Source organism: Corticium candelabrum, chromosome 16 (assembly GCF_963422355.1).
Source record: "Corticium candelabrum chromosome 16, ooCorCand1.1, whole genome shotgun sequence".
NCBI lineage: Eukaryota > Metazoa > Porifera > Homoscleromorpha > Homosclerophorida > Plakinidae > Corticium > Corticium candelabrum.
Genome location: NC_085100.1, coordinates 4471568 through 4492092, shown reverse-complemented (window position 1 = coordinate 4492092; position 20525 = coordinate 4471568). Strand labels below are relative to the sequence as shown.

General features: G+C 39.4%; 3 protein-coding genes across 6 annotated transcripts in view; 2 read left to right on the top strand and 1 right to left on the bottom strand.

Annotated features, from left to right (window-relative positions):
• Positions 1-3180: 3180 nt before the first annotated feature.
• On the bottom strand, positions 3181-18901 carry LOC134192224 (E3 ubiquitin-protein ligase TRIM38-like). Of its 3 annotated transcripts, XM_062660939.1 has the most exons (19): positions 18572-18901; positions 13148-13230; positions 12832-12953; positions 12688-12764; positions 9785-9847; positions 9625-9723; positions 9521-9564; positions 9390-9462; positions 6942-7062; positions 6775-6885; positions 4381-4473; positions 4273-4324; positions 4146-4220; positions 4044-4090; positions 3896-3987; positions 3800-3835; positions 3700-3742; positions 3447-3477; positions 3181-3368 (listed from the first exon to the last, which is right to left on the bottom strand). In XM_062660939.1, the coding sequence occupies exons 2-19, from the start codon at positions 13181-13183 to the stop codon at positions 3351-3353; spliced, it is 1233 nt and encodes a 410-aa protein (XP_062516923.1). In that variant the 5' UTR covers positions 13184-13230; positions 18572-18901; the 3' UTR covers positions 3181-3350. The 3 variants fall into 3 exon arrangements, with proteins under 3 accessions (XP_062516923.1, XP_062516921.1, XP_062516922.1); XM_062660937.1 differs by having other exon boundaries at positions 3181-3477; XM_062660938.1 differs by having other exon boundaries at positions 3181-3477; positions 6942-7059.
• LOC134192221 (ADAMTS-like protein 5) lies at positions 13606-18523 on the top strand. 2 transcript variants are annotated; one of them, XM_062660934.1, is made up of 13 exons: positions 13606-13867; positions 15374-15525; positions 15665-15731; positions 15801-15879; positions 15941-16074; positions 16135-16258; positions 16331-16417; positions 16474-16634; positions 16697-16787; positions 16839-16877; positions 16938-16970; positions 17029-17106; positions 17172-18523. In XM_062660934.1, the coding sequence occupies exons 1-13, from the start codon at positions 13793-13795 to the stop codon at positions 17465-17467; spliced, it is 1416 nt and encodes a 471-aa protein (XP_062516918.1). In that variant the 5' UTR covers positions 13606-13792; the 3' UTR covers positions 17468-18523. The 2 variants fall into 2 exon arrangements, with proteins under 2 accessions (XP_062516918.1, XP_062516917.1); XM_062660933.1 differs by having other exon boundaries at positions 16697-16877.
• LOC134192220 (A disintegrin and metalloproteinase with thrombospondin motifs 7-like) overlaps positions 18798-20525 on the top strand; it is a 4026-nt gene continuing 2298 nt past the window's right edge. The window contains exons 1-8 of the mRNA XM_062660932.1: positions 18798-18933; positions 19240-19340; positions 19459-19513; positions 19772-19874; positions 19939-20066; positions 20120-20243; positions 20303-20383; positions 20450-20525. The exon at positions 20450-20525 is cut by the window's right edge and continues 103 nt beyond it. Coding sequence (XP_062516916.1) covers positions 18847-18933; positions 19240-19340; positions 19459-19513; positions 19772-19874; positions 19939-20066; positions 20120-20243; positions 20303-20383; positions 20450-20525 — 755 coding nt within the window. The 5' untranslated portion in view covers positions 18798-18846. The remainder of the gene's footprint in view (positions 18934-19239; positions 19341-19458; positions 19514-19771; positions 19875-19938; positions 20067-20119; positions 20244-20302; positions 20384-20449) is intronic.

Sequence of the window (20525 nt, the reverse complement as noted above, 5' to 3'; positions counted from 1 at the left end):
TTTTGTAAATTGAAGGAGACCGCTAGAAGAGCAAAAGTTGGAAGTAGGTATGTTGTGAACTGGCTTATGCTGACGATATCATGCGCCTACTGTGGATGGATTACAGACTGGATGTATGTGGTCAGTTTGTGGAGGAGAACGCCATGAAATTCAAATGTTCAGAAGTGTTCGGTCTCAATGATTACCCGAAAATTGATTGCTACTGACCCTCATCTGCAGTTGTGTGATATTAATGTACCTGTGACTCACCAATTCATACATTTGGGATGTCTATTTAGTGAAGAAAGGGATGTTACTGCATCTGTTAAAGCGCTTATTGGAAAATTCTATGGTGCTGCGAATGCAGTTATAGGGAGAATAGGCGCTTTGAGTAGAGATGAAGAAATCTGGAGACAGGTGATGATGAGACAACTACTACCTGTTCTTAGTTATGGGAGTCATTTGTGGAACTTGAAATCCAGAAAAGTTTGCAAGTTAGTGGATTCTGCATGGAGGCGGGTGACTAGGAAAGGGCTGGGAATAGGATATACCAAGTCTGTGAGAGGTACAGTGGAAATTGGTTTGACGAGGCTATAGCAAGTTGATGATGAGGCAGCAATTATTATCTATCCAGAGCTGTTCACAGCAAATATCACGCTTGGTTGTGGATGTCACATTGGCTACCAGGAAGTCATCTCAATCATGGAAGTCAGTGGAAGAAGTTGACTTTGTGATCGATGCTGTTGTACTCTACATATAAACGGTTTAATTAAAGAAATAGTATATAATACATAGAGATGAGTATACTTAGTTGTGATATCTAGTTGTCTTCCTTTTTTTTCTTTGTATGTGTTGTAGTGAATGGATGATAGTGCATGGTGTGTATGTAGTTTGTCCATGTGTACTAGTAGTTTATGTCTGCCCCTAAGTGGGGAACTGTACGTTATTTGGGTGTGAGAGAATAAATTATTGTTATTATACCCAGATCAGGTCTGTCAATCATTCTACCTCTACCAGAGTGAAACCAGCGCTGCGCTTCCAAATCAAGACGAGGTGCTATTTTTTTAAATTTCTTGATATGTTCCAACAAAACATTTGCCATGCCACTATATATATGCCGTTATCTCCTGTTGCACACCATACCATTTACAGTTTTAAATTCTGAGTTGTATGAATGAGGAGGAAAATTCATTATTTAGACTGGTAACGTGCTCAACATTCAGCACTGATTCCAAACGTCTTTTTTCCAGCAATCCAGCGTTTCTTCCTCTGTTACCAGTTTCTGTCCAGGTGATGAAGAAGGACATCGACTGGGATCAATTCTATCAAACTTCGTAAGTTGTCTATATAACTCTCCGTGGTACAGGCATGTAGCCAGTCTTGTTTGTACTGTTTCACTGCTGCTTTGACCTGACAGTGTAGTTGTGCATATCTATTTCTGAGGTTATAATACTGTTGTGGCGAGATCTCATCCAAGCAAGCTAAGACTCACTCTCTTTCAACAAGCTGCACAGAATCCGTATCTATTTGCCATGGCTGGAGCAACTGATGATAGTTGATTATCTACTGTACTTATAATGCTGACTAAAACTCCATCCATTTTATACTTTCAACATTTGCTGCACCTGCATGTACGCAGAGCTCCGATTGAAGCCGTGGCAACAATTAACTCTCTCCATATATTTTCAATACAAGTGGATCTTCTAGAGCATGACGATTAACTCTTGGCATCTGAACTCTTTGCTTACATTTCTGAAGGTGTAAAAGCAACGTGCTTATTACCGGTTTGTGATCGATTAAATATGATGGCTCCTCATTACTCTAGTTTCTGCCTGAAAAGAATATACATATATACATAGTCTTTCAAACTTAATTTGCAAGAGTATTTGGTGTGGATACCAAGAAGCTGCGTATATACGTTTGTGTTGAAACACAGTGTTGGTAATTATCATATCATGACCTTGAGCAAAATCCAATAATCTCTTGCCATTATCACTGGTTGAAGTGGCCAATCCAACCTTGCCAGTTACATTGATTAGACACCAAATGTCTGTGTTCCCACTCAAGCATTGACACTCAAGACAACAGTAAGACATCCCGTTTTGTCCATTAAGTTAACTTCATCCATCTGTTGGTGAAAGACCTCCTTCTCTTCTTTGCAAATCTGTTCTGTGGACCATGAGCAATCACAACATGCACTGCAGGAGTACGCCTCTATTCATAAAAAGTCAACTTTCATAACACTAGCTGTTCCAATAAGGTTGAAGGATTTCACAGACTTTCAATGCAGCACAGGAACACCAAACCCACTCCTTTTGAAGCTTGTGTAAGTGAGCCTGAAAAAAAGGATTGAACCAGCTCCAGGTAAGTGCGTTCAGTCACACTACACAATGCCAGATCAGTTAGTTTTTCGTAATTCTTCAGCAAGAAAGTTTGTTCCACTAGCCCTTGAGTATTTAACATTCCAAGTACCAATCTTGATCAAGTACTTGACCATTTCTCCAAAACTTCGGATGAACAGACTTCCAATGACGTCAGAAACGTGTAGATACTTGTTACTGAAGGGTCTATCAGGTCTGTATCACGACACTTCTCCACATGATTTTAAATTGAGTTCACTGAAGGAAGACTACTTTTACATTCATTGAATGGACCGTGAATCACCAATATCCATGACAATTGTTGTCACATTACAGTAATAACAAAATCTATGCTGCAATGCATGTAGCTGTAGTCCCCAACTTCCTCAGAACACTGCATACAGTATGTTTTCGATATGTTTCTTGAGATATAATAAACAATGCGATGATAACAAGACATCAATTTATTCCAATATCATTCAAACAATCTGTATGTGCAATGGTATTCTCTTCATAGAAGAGAATTCGTGGTCTGTTCATGCAGAGTCCATTTCCACTAAACTGCAATATTAATACCACACTTCAATCACTGGACAAACATCTACTTGGAAACCTTATGCGTGGGAGCACTCAAGCATGCAACCCTCTTACAACTGGCACGTGCAAAAAATAAGCTGCAATTTTGTGCAAAAGCACATAAGGCAACTAGGTGCAGAAATCCATCTGCATCCCAACTGAACATAGACAACACACATACGTCTACAGTCTTAACTAAGCTGACTTCTGCATCTAGGGTAAAGCGTAACATATCCATCATCAAAACAGTTTAGTTCAGTCATAGTTTCCGACAAATATCAAACTTGTATTGTATTACTTGACTAATAAAAGACAATGTCTACAAGAAATCCACAACAAGACATATAGTAACGTGACTACTCAGCACTAATTATTCTACAGCCATTTCATGCTTGATGAATGTACAAATCACTTTGGTAATCCATTTGTCAACTATTAAGACTGAATTTGACACTACAACAACAAAAGATGATAAGAACAACTAACATGTTGCCAACAACGGCATTATTGATCTTTTTTAACAAGCAATACCTTTTGATTCTTTGGACAATAACAACAAGCCCTGAAGAATATGAAAACAACTAATAGTAACCATTCTGAAGTTCTAATGATTGATAACTAGTAAATTGATGGAATGATACATTACATTCATGCATATTGCAAGTAATTTGTATCAGCTGTTGCAAGCAACTTCAAATCTACAGCTCATGCATGTAAACATTTGATACTATTGATCAATATACGTAAACTTACAACTCACACCATGTTTTCTTGTAAAACTTACCATTTCGCTACATGGCCTGCAATGTACATAACTGTTGTGTGACCTATAAAGTACATCATGCAGCTGTGTCAAGCTACACTAATTATTGCCCTAGTTGTACCTTTGTGACATGAATCTCGACACGGTTTGCAAATCCCTAAAATGATCAAAATAAGTGACAAGAAAATGAGTTAGACCAACACAGAGCAAGTCTGACATTTAAGCCTGCAGTCTTTACACATAAAGTAGTCCACAATTTGCTCAACATCTTTCTGAAATGTTGTTGCAAAACAAACTTTGGGAAGGTCACTAACATAACATTTCAACATCACTAAAGCACAGTATGAAACAATCAGCACCTTTACCTTTCTAGAACAATTTGTCCTACAGCACAAAGTTCGCTACCCGGCTTCTGTCAACAATAATTGCATATCACAAAACTACAACATAAACACTTGATTCATTACCATTCCATGTTGTAAAATTGGCCTGCTTCCCTCAACCAACAGTAAGATGTCTTCTCTCCCTTCAAACTTCTCAGCCTAAACGTTCACTACTAAACTTATAGCAAATGACAAGTCACAACTATTGTACCATCGTATCATCCCACATCTGAATGTTTACTCCCCTCTCCTTGGCAAAAGGGCTGAGAAGACAGAAAATTAAGATAATCCAAGCAGTATAATTAATTTGGACATTTACCTAATCAATACAAACTCCACCTCATCAATTGAGATGACCTTTTCTCCTCTGCTCTCTAGCAAACTCTTCAGTGTTGCCCTCAGCTCCACAGTACTGGACAAAAAGTATACAAGAATGACCAAAAGCAACTACTTCTTGAGTCAGTATATCACTGGCAAGTCTATTTAATTCATTTCAAGACATAACAGCTTGCATGCACTACAGAGGTCCTCTCTGTACCACTACTAGCTGTATTGCTAAGAAACAAAACTACATACAAAATAGCAACACAAAACACAAAACTATAAGCAGCCAATATCTGGCCATAAGGACTCACATCTCAACTTCACATTTATGGCACATTTCATTTGCAGGCATGGATAAGTGCTCAAACTGATGGACATTCAATTCAATGCTGAAAGTGTGTGCACCAGCATGATGACACCATACAGTCACAAAAAATCTATTATACTGACCACCTGCATGCACCAGAGTCAACAACTTCCTGGCGTAGCAACTTCTAAATGTTTTATTGTTTTCACCTATCATAAAGTTAGACCCAATATTCCTATTAAGTAAATGCCATTAACACACGTTAATTAAGCAAGTCTGAAGCATCTCAAAGAACTAACAATGCTTAGTATACAGCACACACGCAACAGCTCCAGTAATCCAAGTTCAGGCTAAAACAGTACAATTATTAAAGTTTCAGAACTGAAACCAAAATCAAATGCTACTTCAATGAGGGCTCCCTGCTTCTATTCACATGCAAGAATGATTCCTTGATTTCTTAAACAGAAATACCTACTGCATAAGGTTCACACCAATGTGCAGTTGAATTAAAGCAACTGTTGTTTGTTCAAATTTGTGCAAGCTTATCATCTGCAGAGTAAGATCTAAGCCTAATCACTACAACCAGGGATTCCCCTAAGGCCATTTATTAACTTGGATGATACAATTATATAATAAATATAATAGACACAAACCAAAATCCATTTGTACACTACTCTATTGCCTGTAAGATTAGACTTAAAAAATCTGCAATGTTTCCTTTGTCTTTGAGACTTTTGAAATGATCTTAGTATGGTCAATATCACTTAATTAATCAGGCATTCCTGTTTACCTAAGTCCTGCTTACAACAAGGGAAAGAAATATAGACATTTCAGTTAAAATGAGTGAAGTGCAAGACTACAGCTGGGTAGACATTAAAAACACAAAACTTTACGTGTTTACATTAGTGTCCTTTAACTAGATGCAAGATGCAAGACTCAAAAATAGAAATCAAGTCTATAGCACGTTTCCTATATGTCCTTTGGTTTCCATGTGTTTACATTCGCCGTTTTAATGTGAACACAAGAGCGTGTACTGAGCAGGAAAGGAGCATGTACCACCTCCTTACGTCTTTAATGTAAATCCAACTTTAAGGATGCTTTATGTAAACTAGTACTAGGTAACCACATACACAAAATGGAAACATTTAAAATAATTGTGTAACATGGTTACACATGGGCAACTGTTTAATTAATAATACAGATTGGTCACTTTGCTCATAACTCACTTCAAGTCTAGTATGTATTATACTAGTAACTGAAGCTGTGTTTACATCTTTGCTTCCATAACTATTGAGCCTTCTGAAACCACGACAGGACTGTTGTGAAGTATGATGCCTTTTAGATGCCATTTTGTTCCTAAGCACACCATACTTGTAAAAAAGCTATCTAAAATCGTACAAAGTGACTGTCATTTAACATGACCACAAAGTCCATAACACCACTAAAACAGTCTGTAATTTTCAAAGAAAAGTTATCACATACAAAACATACACGTCACTTCTGGTTATGCAACTTTAGATTCCTGTATAAATGTAGTAGGCCTTTGAAAGAGATTGATGTCCATTAGCAGATGCAGACAGGAAGGTTTTATTTCCAACAAAACCCAGTAACTGCATACCTGCATGACTAAAACTGCACTAGTAAAATACCCTTTCATTGGTGGTTGTGATGGTGTTTTGTCCATTGTCTGTGGTTGCCATGTACAAGCAAATGCAAATACTGCTTCGTGATTGGTTGTGTATTCCTAAAGCGTGACAGGACACAGTCATGCACACATCCACCCATAGTCATAGAGACTGGAATGAATCAAACCGTTTGAGTATGCTACTCATTAAGTTAATTCCCATGACCTTTACGAAGTCCCATTTCTTATGGCTCCTGCTAAAATTACAGTGTACACCATGTTTGCTGCATTAATCTGCTCAAAATTAATTACTGCTAATTATAAATGAAAATCAATCATTAACATTCTTTTGTTAATTAATATAAATAGCACACTGCTCAGATTTGCTGAGGGAACCCTGCTAATATCCAAGTCTTCAGGCCGAAACATACAGCATTATGTCTAGCAACATAAATTACCTGTCAGTTGGTGTCACCTTCACAATATGGAATGTGATATCTCGCCCTGCCAATGTCATTGAGACATCTACTGGAATTAACGATGGCGCTATCAGCTGTTCAGACAAATACCTATAGGTAACCATAATAAGGCAAGTTTTTACAATTGTAATACTAAAAATGACTACCGATCATATGATTCTGCCAACATAGTAGCACAACTTTCAAATCGCTGCTGAATTTTCTCTTTCTGAAGTTGAAATTCTTCTTCAGAACTTTTGCGATCTTGTTCACGTTTGCCCTCTTCTGCTATATAAACATGCACAAGTTGCACAAGTACATTATGTCCATAAACCACATGTTTGAAGTCTTTCATACTGCACATTCCATACATGCCAACTTATGGTGTGTATAATCACAATTTGTGGTACACGCAAACACGCAGTAATCCATTTCCAATTAAACAACAATTAGATACAAATTGGTTGACTTAAAGCAAACTACACATGCAATTATAGATAAAACTAACGAACAATGCAAATTTGCAAAATGACTGTAGTTAGTCCTTGTATAAAAAATGGTTTACTAAGCAATAACTGCTACAGTAGAACCTCAATATGACTAATCGCAGGGGACACTAGAATCGCTTTTGTTGTAGCGAGGGTTCATAATAAGCAAACCCATCGGGGCTATTGTTGTGTAAAAGTCAGGGAAAGCAAGGCCATGCAATGCCAAAGGTCAGTTGCCTACAAGTGAATGTTTACAAGTGGACCAACAAAATTAACATACACGTACATAATGGACACCAATCTATGAAGTAGTTTCAACAGCACGTCCAAAAATCTGTAATAGACATTTGAATCATGTTTTGTACTGCTGATTCTGTAACAAATGATCTAATCTGTTCAAGATTTGAAAGCATAGCCAGTCAACCATTGGGGCAAGATTCCAAGTAGCACTTGACATATCACAAAAGCTTAAACCATTGCAGCTCTTGTAACTGTTGATTCGTCTGTTTCGTCTTTGCTGTCAGTGACACTGTCCTGTCAGTATCATGACCATCTCGATGGAACGTTACTGCACCACCTCTACTTCATTTTCACTCACAAAATGCACACTGCTCCTGCATGGCCTCTGCATTTTCATACTCGCTGGTAGAGAGTGCATCATCTACACTAGCATACTCCTAAAAGGTGACGACATCTGGTAACTGGAGTCACATTGTTAGATACTGCCATCCAGCAGCACAAATGCCTTCCCAGATGTCTTCAGTCTCATCAACATCACTCCTGTTTCCCATTTGCTCAATACCTGTAACGCCTCCTTAAAATCCAGCACTTTTGAATTGTTTTCTCTGTGACTCAACTCCAGGCTCCTGTCAGCACGTCAATAGCGTCTCTAACATTCATAGATTCTGTTGGTATGTCCACATTCACAGCCTCTATATCTAGCAGAAGTCTTTTTATGAGATACCTGCAGTAGAAGTGCTTGAAATTTCTGTGATTCCATAATCCATTGGCTGTAGCTTGGATGTGATGCTTAGGGGAAAAGACAACCCACCGTAGCTCTCAAAAGATAGATACTTATGCCCACTGAAGTTGTCAACAAATGGTTGTACTTGCTGTTTTTGCACCATTTGATTGTCAAACATTTGCAACCACTTGTTGAAAATCTCAGTAGTCATCTACGCAGTTTTGTTTGCTTCATAAGTGACTCCAAGCTATTTGACACCACGATAACATCAAGGACTCTTGAATTTTCCAATCACCAAAGGCTTGCACTATTCAGAACCATCAGAGTTGGAACATGAAAGCACAGTGAGATGTTTGTTGGACTTCTTTCCACCACGGCTTTTTTCTCCTCTTACGAAAGGGTTCTATCAGGTCCAAGCTGATAGAAGAGCCCCATTTCATCTGCACTATAAACGTTATTCAAGGTATATAGCCAGCAGCTATGGTACCGTAGTGATAACATCCTCCATCCACCTGGGCATGTTCTGGCACTTGAGCTTCTTCACCTGCTGCCACTTGAAAGGTGATGAGGCAATTTTTAAAGTGCCACACCCACCTACTGCTAGCACCAAATGTGTGGTGACCCAAAAATGAGCAATCTCACGAGCTTTCTCAGCTAAAAGAGGACCAGTGATCGGTACATTGTAATGTGCATTCAGAAACCACAGCACGAGAGCTTCATTCATGTCTGCAAATTCTGCATGCTTTAATTAAATTAAACACTTGTGTTTAATAGACATGATATAGGGCCAATGATTCACATGTAAGTGCATTCTGAGATCTGCTGGTTAGGTGGCAGCTGCTGTTTGCAAGTGACAACAAATGCAGGAAATGTGCTCAGTCATACTGTCTGCTACATATATCGAGATCATCTACATGTTGTCGGTGCAACATGCAACCGTGCTATAGTGGGGTTTTGCTGTAAGCAAGTTCACTATATCAGAAGTCCACAAATAAGGAAACACATACAAACGAGTTTAGAACATCACGACTAGATTCATTATATTAAGGATTCATTATATCAAGATTTCAAGGTACGTTATAGCAAGGCTCCACTGTAGTAACCAAACATCACAATGTATGTACAAATACAAAATATAAAGAACAGAATCATGACCTCCTAACCAAGAAAGTGTGCTTTCTTTCGTTCTTCAATAGAACATTGTTCTTGACTGCAAATGCATTCTTTTTGCAATTTCTACCAAATCAACCTTACAGAAAGTGCAGGATAACAACCAAAAACATGTTTATTCTACCACAAGATATTCCTCGTATGCCACTAGAGTCTCCTTAAGATGTTCTATTAAATAAACACCATTAAATAAATGTTGCAATTCATGAATATAAACAACAACCATACTTCGAAGAACTGTTTCAATAGGTGACAGATCAAAAGACTTGTTCTTAGCAACAGGACGAGAACCTGTTGATTGAGACTCCATAAAGGCATTAGCACTTGCTATAACATGTAAATGTTTTAGCTGCCTGTGATGATACTGTTGCAAACATAACAAAAATACCTGACTCTATCAAACTCTCGAAGTACTTCTTTTCAGCAGCTTCCTTTTCCCTCGATATAATCTCTAAAAGAATAAGGCAATCAATTTCAACCACAAGTATTAACAATTATAATATATTGTAATATATGTTGTAATACAGATTATTATTGTGTCATGTGGTTGCCTTTGAGTAAAGAATCAAATCACAAACACGTAAAGTGGATAGAGTAAAAGTCATTTAATTAAGATTACACAATTACTCCATTACAATCACTGCATTTTTCATGTAGAGTTTAATTCATACCTTAGTGTTCCACAATGCATATGCAAAATAAAGAGACACAAATACAGAACTGTCTGTCTGTATATTTAATTGTTTGTTTATCTGCTCATCTGTCTACCTTTATCAGCATCTGTTGAAGAAAAGATAAGCCATTTAATAGCTAAAGAAGCACTATCAAAAAAAGATAAGGCATTTTTTAGCCAAAGAAATACATGTTTGATAACAAAATCTGGATTGTGTGTCTAAGCCATACATAGGACTCCTCATGTTTTCATCCATATTGACCAATAAATAAAAGTCTATGAACTAATGGTTTCAATCAAATAGTGCTCTCCATGTATATCCTTTAGATTAAAACATTTGTAGCAAAAGACTAGCTTCCAGCTGAGAGTTTTCTATCAACCCTTTCATTAATCTACAAACATGGTGAAACTCTGGAAAACATTTGTAGAAAGACATCAAGCTGATCTGCTCCATTCATATGGTAAAGCAATACACCAAATAACACTGATTAGAAATGGTGTACCTGGCTTATATGCTCCTGCTTTATACAATAGAAAAATTTATAACAGAAACCATTGCCATATACCGTATTTTCTCGTTTCGTAGTCTGAGTGGCTATTTCATCTAACAGATTTGGGAACCCCGCAAATGAGGCCACAGCAATACGAGGCGACAGCTACTGGTCTTTAATATTGTCAACAGGTGCCAATACAAAAAATGGGAAAACCTGTTTGTGCATGCATGCATGCCATGATGCCACATATCAATTCCAGACAATTTGAAACACAATAGCAAAATACTAATAAATTTTCTAGTCTGAGCCTGCATTATACTCTATGTCAGTGTCTTCTGTATCAATGCAAGCTTAATTGACATCTAGTAGAAGTACTCGTGCTTGTTACACTTTTGTGGACGTGGACTGGCAGCAATACAAGGTCAGCACTTATTTCTCCTAACATCGTTCAGGACCTGGCGACTAAACTAGGCAAGCAAATACGGTATACTCAGCCAAGATCAATCCTGCAAAGATTTAAAGGTCTTGCATGTATGGCTTGTTTGAAAAGAAATAGCAGTTTAGACTCTTTTCTGTCAGAGGACTTTTTGTTCTGTTGGACACTGAGAGTAATTTGCGTTGTTGTTACGTTTGCCCCTATATATGTATATATATTTTCTACAGCACTGAACAACTTTCAATTCAAGAGCTTACAACAGAATGAGTCTACCAGAGAATCAGTCAGTGTTATAATAGCTTGTTATAAGACACTCATAGCTAACAATAAATGCATGCATGATTACATCAGTCGCTGATGGCAAATTCCATTGGATACATGTAATCATGCCTGTTCGTAGAAATTGTTACCTATGGAAATTCTCCCTTCCCCAGAGAGCATAGTACAAGGAACAAATTACTTCAGCCAGCAAAGGTTTACCTGACATGTCCATCACGTAAAACATGTGTAGATTCATTTGATCAGCCATTTGAAGAATGTCCAATATAAAGGCAGCATAAAGTTTCTCTAATAAACAGCTAGCTACAAAACTGCCTGCACAAGCAGGGAGATCCTCCATCTCTTGCCAATGGCCGTGTAACAGATTACATTAGTGTTCTGGTGGTAATAATTACATATAAAACAATAAACAGCAGAAATCAAGTTCCACTTAGATGTCGTAAGGTCTGAACTATGTGTACGTCTTGTACTGTACTTGTAAACTACAGTCTACATTGCCGACATCTTCCCTAACATCTCTATCAAAGTCATTGCTTGTACATTGGCTTCAATATAATCAAGGCAAGCTGTTTGCCTTGCACAAACATTTTCCATATCAAGATGGCATACCATGAGTGAACATCAACTTCATTCTGTATGCTGTTCAGCTACACAAGCATTCAGACACATGCATTCTTGCACTGCATATATTTATATCTTAATTAACAGTAGAGTACTGCCACTTATCTGAACAGGTTGGGACCAGAGAGTTTTAGATTAGCAATGGTAAAATATCACTTGACTACTTCCTTTACTGAAAAAAGACAATTAACATTATTAACATAATTTTAAGCTCTGTTTGTAACTACAACAAAATTCACTCTTTCATCACAGTTATGATAATATGTCACAATTATAGACAAACATGCACCTTGTGTTCAATTTAAGGCCACTCCAAATACATTATTAGTTTCTGGTCCACGCCCGCATGTTTTTGGCTGATTACTTGCATCATGAAGTTGATGGTGATTTTTTCTGATACAAATCTATATGGTGTCAAAAAAGTGTACATAGCTAACATTTACTGCCTGCAGATACAATGCTGTTTATTCAGTAGATGTAACTAAGTAAATTTCACAAACAAACAAACAAATGCTGATGAAACAAACTTCTTGGTGGAAGTAATAATAATAACCATCTGCATCAATTTTTGAGGAGCTTCAAACCAGAAAATGCAAATTGTTTGGAGTGGCCTAAAGCGCTGCAGTAAACAGATGTATCAAATGATACATATGCAAGTCACCAACTAATCAATACAATTGTCATTATTGACAAATTTATACCTAATTCTATTATATATGAGTCATTTATACCTCAATGCATATCATTAGTTAATTAATTAATAAATAAAAACAGCAAGTGATTCCAACCGAGCAATTCATCATGCTGATGATCTCTGATAAGCTGTTCTAGAGCCACATGGCCATTACAACATGGACATTTATGCCTACATAACAAAGGCACGGTCACGTGACCGTAACTGGCTCTAACATTTATGCTAACGAAAAATTAACCTTCTGTTGATACATTCCTTGATGCATCCTTCACAGAATTTGTGTCCACAAGGAGTAATGTGAGTGTTCTTGACAAAAGAGAAGCACACAGGGCACGTAAAATGGTCCAGTATTGATTTCACCTACAGAATTGCAATATCCATTAATTAACTTATGCACCATCTTCAGTCTAATCTGTAAGCACACTAGTTATAGCCTGACATGCATGGCTACGGGCAAACCTCGAATTTTCGCAGCTGTGCGCTTTCGTAGCATGCTCATACAGAAGGCAACAGGATGCATATTCTTATAAATTCCCACATTTACAAAAACTTACTGGAAGCGAAAGAGGCAAATCATCGGAGGCGTCCATGTCGCCCTACGACGAGAAAGCGTGTAGACAACCATAGGTCCCGGATGCTATATAATAAATAATAACACATTGCTCTTCGTACACGTATAGTATGTAGCACTAGGTAGCCTCTCACAAATGAGAGGATACATACAATACAAAAACACACACACACATACACATACACATCTCAAAAGCAAAGACAGCTAAGTCTAGATAACAGAGAACGTAATTCTGTATGTGTAAACTATTCTACGTATGTCTAAATTTTGAAGCGTTTCATTTTGAACAGTTACAGTACAGTTGTTTCATGACTTCATTGACCTAGCATATTCACGGACAAACGCAGTTAATGGACACATTATTTGCATATTGGATAGATTTCAGTAAGACGTAATAAAATGCTGCTAGCTGTGCAGATGACGTGTTGCGTGGGGAAAGCATACATGTGGTGGTTGTCTGAGCTCCCTACTTGTTAGTTTGTTTGCCAAGGCCAGTCTTACATTTATACCTTGTCGCGTGGCGGCTGTGTCCGAAGGAGGATTGGATTTCATCGCCTGAAGTCGAGATTGCGCATTTCTGAGAAGCATCTGGCTATTGAGTGGACCTCGTGTCTTTTATGGGACAACTATGTCGTGTTACTTGCTTTTGCTGTCATTGATTGGTCTCTTGCAGTGCTTTGGAACTATGCAAGCTGAGGAAAAGGTGATCAAGATTCTGTAGACTCTTTTACAGTACTGGATTGTTGTGTGTGATACAGGCGGGAGTTGTGTAGGACAAAGTGATTAATTAGTGAGACACATAACCACAACCGCAACCCATGCACTTGCATTGAATGTGCAGATCCACAGGCAGGCAGGCAGGCAGGCAGGCAGGCAGGCAGGCAGGCAGGCAGGCAGGCAGGCAGGCAGGCAGGCAGGCAGGCAGGCAGGCAGGCAGGCAGGCAGGCAGGCAGGCAGGCAGGCAGGCAGGCAGGCAGGCAGGCAGGCAGGCAGGCAGGCAGGCAGGCAGGCAGGCAGGCAGGCAGGCAGGCAGGCAGGCAGGCAGGCAGGCAGGCAGGCAGGCAGACAGACAGACAGACAGATTGTTATATTTGAACTCTTACTCTACCAATAACAATCGCTAACTTTACGTATGCATAACAATAGCAGTCAAGGAACAGATAGACAGACAGACAGACAGACAGACAGACAGACAGACAGACAGACAGACAGCTAGACAGACAGGCACAAGTGTGATTACGTGTATCAGGAAACTATGATTTCATCAGACAATAGGCTCTAGGTTAGACATGTTGATTTCGATGGTCGGTTTGTTGTAAAATAATTTCTTGTAATTTTTTACTCCCATACGAGGTCTAACTCAGGTAGTGAGCGATGACGTAAAGGACTTTAGCTTGCTTTTTCAGTTTTCTGAGGAAATTTTGTTGTATTTGAAATATATGTATTGACACATGCACGCGCACGAGCACACACACACTCACACACATGCACGTGCACACGCACACCTAAATGTGAGGAGCTGCCTCTCAGAGGTCACGCCCCAGCTGTTAAGCTGGGCCCTGTGCGCTACTCAGGGAACTCTGGGCCTGCGCTAGCAAACTCCTGGAGCCAGGCACTCGTAGGAGCACCGACTTGTGAAGCCAACTGTGGTGTGAGCACCCGAAGTCTCACCAGGACCCCAGTGGCTGATGTCACATCACAGCTGATGGCCGCTTAAGACCCCAGTTAATGACCAGGTACTTAATTATACTCCTGAGTCGAGAGAAGCAAATGTGTGTTAGTTTTTTGCTTAATGAAATTACACCATAGCTCGCCATCACTGTGACTTGAACTTGGAACCCTTCAAAGACCCGGATGTGCACACTCCATAAGATGATTCTCTAACCAACTGAACTATCGCACCACACGTGCACACACACGCGCACACACACACACACACACACACACACACACACACACACACACACACACAAGACAAATTGCAGTTTTGCAGTGACGTACTAGAGTTTAATGTTTGAAAACACACTTTACAGACAAACAGGCTATAACTGACCAGTTTGAAGTGATTGTAGTACAGTGTATGTACATTATTAGAACATAATATTATGTATGTGTGGGTATTTTTATACAATACACTAGTCATAGAGGAATTTGAACCACTAGATGCACTTGTATCTTTTTGTAATTCTGATGTTTGTTCCATTATAAGATGGGTCAAACGTTTAGAAGAAAGCGGCAGTTACAGAGTCTGCCACAGTGGTACCCCTGGAGTCCCTGGACCCCATGCACTCATTCTTGTGGAATTGGTATCACACAAAGAGAAAGATTCTGCATTGTTACCTCACATTCATATCGTACCAGGTAATACAAATCAGGATGTGCAGCAGCATAATGTCTTTGCTGTTGTATTGTAATGGGACTTTGACTCATTATACTGTACAGGGAATATAGTCACAAATAGTAGTTTACATTGTAGTGGTGACATATGGTATGTGTATAGTGTTAATTTGAGAACAAAATTTAAATGCCAAGGTGAAAGCCATCAGTATGAAGTGTGCAATACTTCAGTAAGTTATCTTTATGTATCGCTTTCTAGCTAGTGCAACAACATCATAATTTTGCTTTGAACTACATAGCCTTGCAGAGGTAATATTGATTATTCTTATCGACAATGTCAGAGTGACCTGGGTAGTGATTGGATAACTTTTGTCAGAAGTAATATCAGACTCTCATATAGCTTTGGTATATGTATGTGTTATTGCAAATATTTATATAGGTGACTTGCAACCTTGTGTTGTCTACTGTGAGAATCCTCGATTGAGGCAGTTTCGTGGCCTATGGGCATCTAATGGCACAAATTGTGCTATACAAGGTGGACATCGTGGAGTTTGTGTTCAACGTAAATGCAGGGTATAAATAAAGAATGAATTCTTGCTTGCAAGTATATAATCTGCACTATCAAATATGCAGCCTGTAGGATGTGACAACAGACTGGGGTCATTGGCTCGGCTAGATGTGTGTGGTGTGTGTAATGGTGATGCATCCCAGTGCAATATGGTTCATAAAAGCAAAACTCAAACTCTAGCGCAGAAGGGTAAGTTTCCTAAATGATGCCGTTTGAACCACCACACTTTACTTTATGTCTCGCTGTGGGGATAATGTGTAGAGTTAGGTCGGTACATACACCTGTTCACAATACCAGAGAAAGTCAGAAGTCTGGTAGTTCAGAACAGCTGCAGTCAGAAGTACTTTGGTAAGATGACTGCAGAGTCTGAACATATGGCATATGCCATGTTTTGTTACGTGCAGCTGTAAGTGTTGGATATGACGAAATGGTCATTAACAGCAACTTGACAGTCACACCATCAAAAACAGTTTGGGCTGCTGGGACTTCCCTAGCTTATGAGAGAAGGGGCAGTCATGAAACAATTCGTGGAGAAGGTCCAACTACTCATGAGCTGTTGATATTTGTAAGCTAAAGTCATCTAGTATGTATTCCTTTACATGATGCAAATTTGTCGTCGCATTCTAGTTGATTGCCATAAGAACAGGAAACTGCAATGTGAGGTACAGTTATAGTCTTCCCAAAGGCAACGTTCGCAGTGGAAAAGATTTAATCCCAGGTATTGGGTTTGGTGAAATGATGGTATATGAAATGACCCATGTTTTATCAGGGGCTGTATCAACAAAGGGAGGCTCTGCTCAAAACAGCGGTATGGTCTGCCATATTATATGATCAAATTTGTTTGTAATGGTCTTTTCTCTAACTGCAGTGGCAGACAGCAGGGGAAGTGAGACTAAGAAAGGTATGGAATCTAAGACCCTTGTTAGCTGCTAGTAATGTACCCTTTGTACACATTATAGTTCCTATTGGTATACCCAAATGTCCACCCTGCAATAAAGCAATGGGCAGAGCACACTACTTTTGTAGTAGTGACTTTGGTGAGATATCACTCGATAACACACACTAGATGATAAACATGCATACTTGTGTCTGTTCTATGAAGTGATCAGTGCAAGACTGAGCAACAAGATTAGACTCAGGTCTCAGATCAGATACAATCTTGAAGTTGTACATAGTTACAAACCTAACTTGGATCCTACCACTTATCCGATGTATCTGTGGTCTGAAAGCCTTTGTGACTGTCATCACTTCAGAGAAAACAGAAGGTATCTGATTATGGGAACCCAATCTGTCTCAAAATGGGTGGTAGGGAGTGAGGACTTTGTTCGGGAGTGGAAAAGCAGTTGGGACTTGCGACTTCGACATCTTACTACAGGGGAACAATGTGCAAGGCAGTGATATATATCTTTCACATTAAGAAATCATCAAGTTTAAAGTTTAGATTGTAGATTTGTCAGCCCACTGGGGTTCATTATAGACAACAGTGTTATCAGCATTTTTAGTAGTAGGCTGCCTAAGACAGCAGATGGCTTTACATTGCATCACAACTGTATTAGAACTGTTATGCGTCCATTATTGAAGTGATATATACAGTAGTTTTGATGTGGGATTCTACAGGTACACTGTACTGATTGCAAAAAATTGTGTGTGTTTGTGAGCAAGAAAGCCTGTGACTATCGATATCGTAGATGTGGGTTTGAATACATATCTTGACCATAATTATAGAGTGCATCTGCCAGCATCCCTATCCATGCAGGAGGCAGTGAGATAATGGTTTGTGACAGTCATCATGAGCTATACTTAGTAGTATTGGCGTGCATGAGCGTGCACATACATAGCTCAAATGTAAGTACATGTCTAGGCTCCCTCTTCCCCTACTCTGTCTGTATACGTATGTCTCTGTCTGTCTGTCTGTCCCTCTCTCTCTCTCTCTCACACACACACACACACACACCACACGCACGCACGCACGCACGCACACATCTTTGGTAACCTCAATCTTGTAAAAGCAGGATGAGCCACTGTCAAACATTTATCACCCACAATCCACTGATTTAATTAAATACTGTCTGAATCTAGCTCCCGTATGTTTACACTTTGCAAATTCAACATCTGGGCGGTTTGACATCGCCAAGCGGTGAACAGCAGCTGATAACAATACCTGTGTAGCTAATTAACCTTTTTCTCAAGCAATCACCTCTAAAACAACTGTTATACTCACTTTACTAACCGCGGTGTTGAGTGGCGTCAGTCCAATTACAGTGCAGCAAATACGCATTCACACGTGGTGAGGAAATACTGTCAAACCGCAATAGTACCCATCTAGGGTACTATGTAGGTACAGTTGACTGCCTGCGGGCTTACAGCGACACATTTAGTACAAGGAAACGGTCAAAGCCAACTGTACAGTTTATTGACTACATCACTAGATAATATGTCTAGTAAGTACAATTTATGGTAAGCATTACAACACGTAAGATACACTTCTAGTGCGTGACAGACCTGTGAAAGGCAAGAAGCTTCTGGTGTGTGTGAGCGCCGCTGTTCGTCGATTCTGTAATCGGTGCCTGCGGACAAACACTTTCTGGTTATATTCGGTACTTTGTATAGACCACGGCACCCTAGCGGATATCATACATACACCAACCCACCGCCTTATCATCTGTTGATCAAGATCTCATATAACACCCCCTAAGTAGACTGGTGTCATATGTCATAAGTAGGAGGTTCGCCGCACAATTGGGCAGTCTCTACTGATTTGCAGAAGGAGGACGAGTATGCGTCAGAAATCTGTAGTCGTTCTAGCTGTTGTACTCCTGACCAGCTTTAACATATTTCTAGTGTCATCACAGCGAGGACAAACGGTAAACCAGAGGTGTGGGGATAGTTATCTATCAGGCATACCCTCACAGTTCAAGTCTAGCTAGCTAGTTCGTCTGCAGATGGTCTAAGCTCACTCTTTGACAGTTTGCATCGCGCAGTCTGTATTCTATTTCTGGTGCATTATATTTGTTAGTGAATTGGTCTAGAAGCAGTAAGGGCAAATGAGTGTTGCAAAACGAGTTAGTGCATGATGTAGTAAATTGGCTTAGCTGTTCTCTTCAACGAGTTTGCAAACGCTGCATTGTTAATGAAGTACAGGTAGCATAATCGTTTCGTTTAATTTTTAGACGTCGGCTCTTGGAACGTGGGGATCATGGTCGGACTGGACATCCTGCTCAAGAACTTGTGATGCGGGGGTACAATCGAGAATTAGATCATGCTTTGCTGTGTAAGTTCTATGTCTTCTCATTCGATGATGGTGCAATTTATGTTGGTATATTCGTCTGACGTGCAGTCGTCTTAGCACCCACTTGTGTAGAAGTGTTGATTTCCTTTGTATTTCTCAGGAGTCAAAATTGCCTGGGAAATCCAAAAGAATTCCGTTCCTGTTCCGGACTTCAGGTCAGTACATTAATTTCATCTTCGTTTCAAGTTATCATGGCTGTTGCTTAATTGCTTTCTGGAACACAACCAGACATCAAGGCATGATCAGTTTCCATATGGGTCTTGCATGTTACCTGTTTATCTGCTAGCCAAGACGGTGCGAATGAGTTGTTCCTGTTAGTGACATGAAAGTCAAAAACTAATTAGACGGTGTTAACACACGTACCAGCTCTAGACGCTCTGCTTTTGAATTGATAGTTGTCTGTTTATGCGCAGAGGTGCCCCAGTAATGCGCCTGACTATAGATCAGAGCAATGCAGTCAATTCAATAACAACCCTGTCAATAACATCAACTATGAATGGATACCCGTCGATTTAAGTGAGTTCAATGACAGATAGAAAATATACAATTGGTCAGGTACTCTGACTGTTCTGTACTTTAGCTCCAAATAAATGCATGTTGAATTGCAAGGCAAGAGGCTATCCTTTAGTAAAACAGCTTCCTGCAGTTGTGGATGGTACTGCCTGCAAAGATGGTTCATCTGATATATGCGTTGACGGAATATGTAGGGTATGTGAGACCAGTGATTTCATCGTCTATTACTAATCATCAGTTGTGAATAGCCTGCAGGTTGCAATGGCATGCTTGGATCAAGAGTAAAACTGGACAGGTGTGGTGTCTGTGGGGGAGATGGCACATCATGCGTAGTTTGCAATGGAACAGTAATGAGAAGAACAATGAGGATGAGTGAGTTACAAGAAATGGTCTCTGAAACACCAACACCTAATGTCTTACTGATGTCTTAGCACACAACAAGTTGTTCACCATCCCTCGACATGCTAAATTGATTGAAGTCAGAGAGCTAGTTGACACAGCCAATGTCTTGGGTACGTATTCACACAGTGACTGTTATTTATTCAAGCTGTCTCTGTGATACTTCCTTATTGCCTTAGCTATCAGAAGGCATAGCAATAAGGTCTATTATCTGAACAGCGGTGTTATGATTGACCAACCTGGACAGTACGAAAT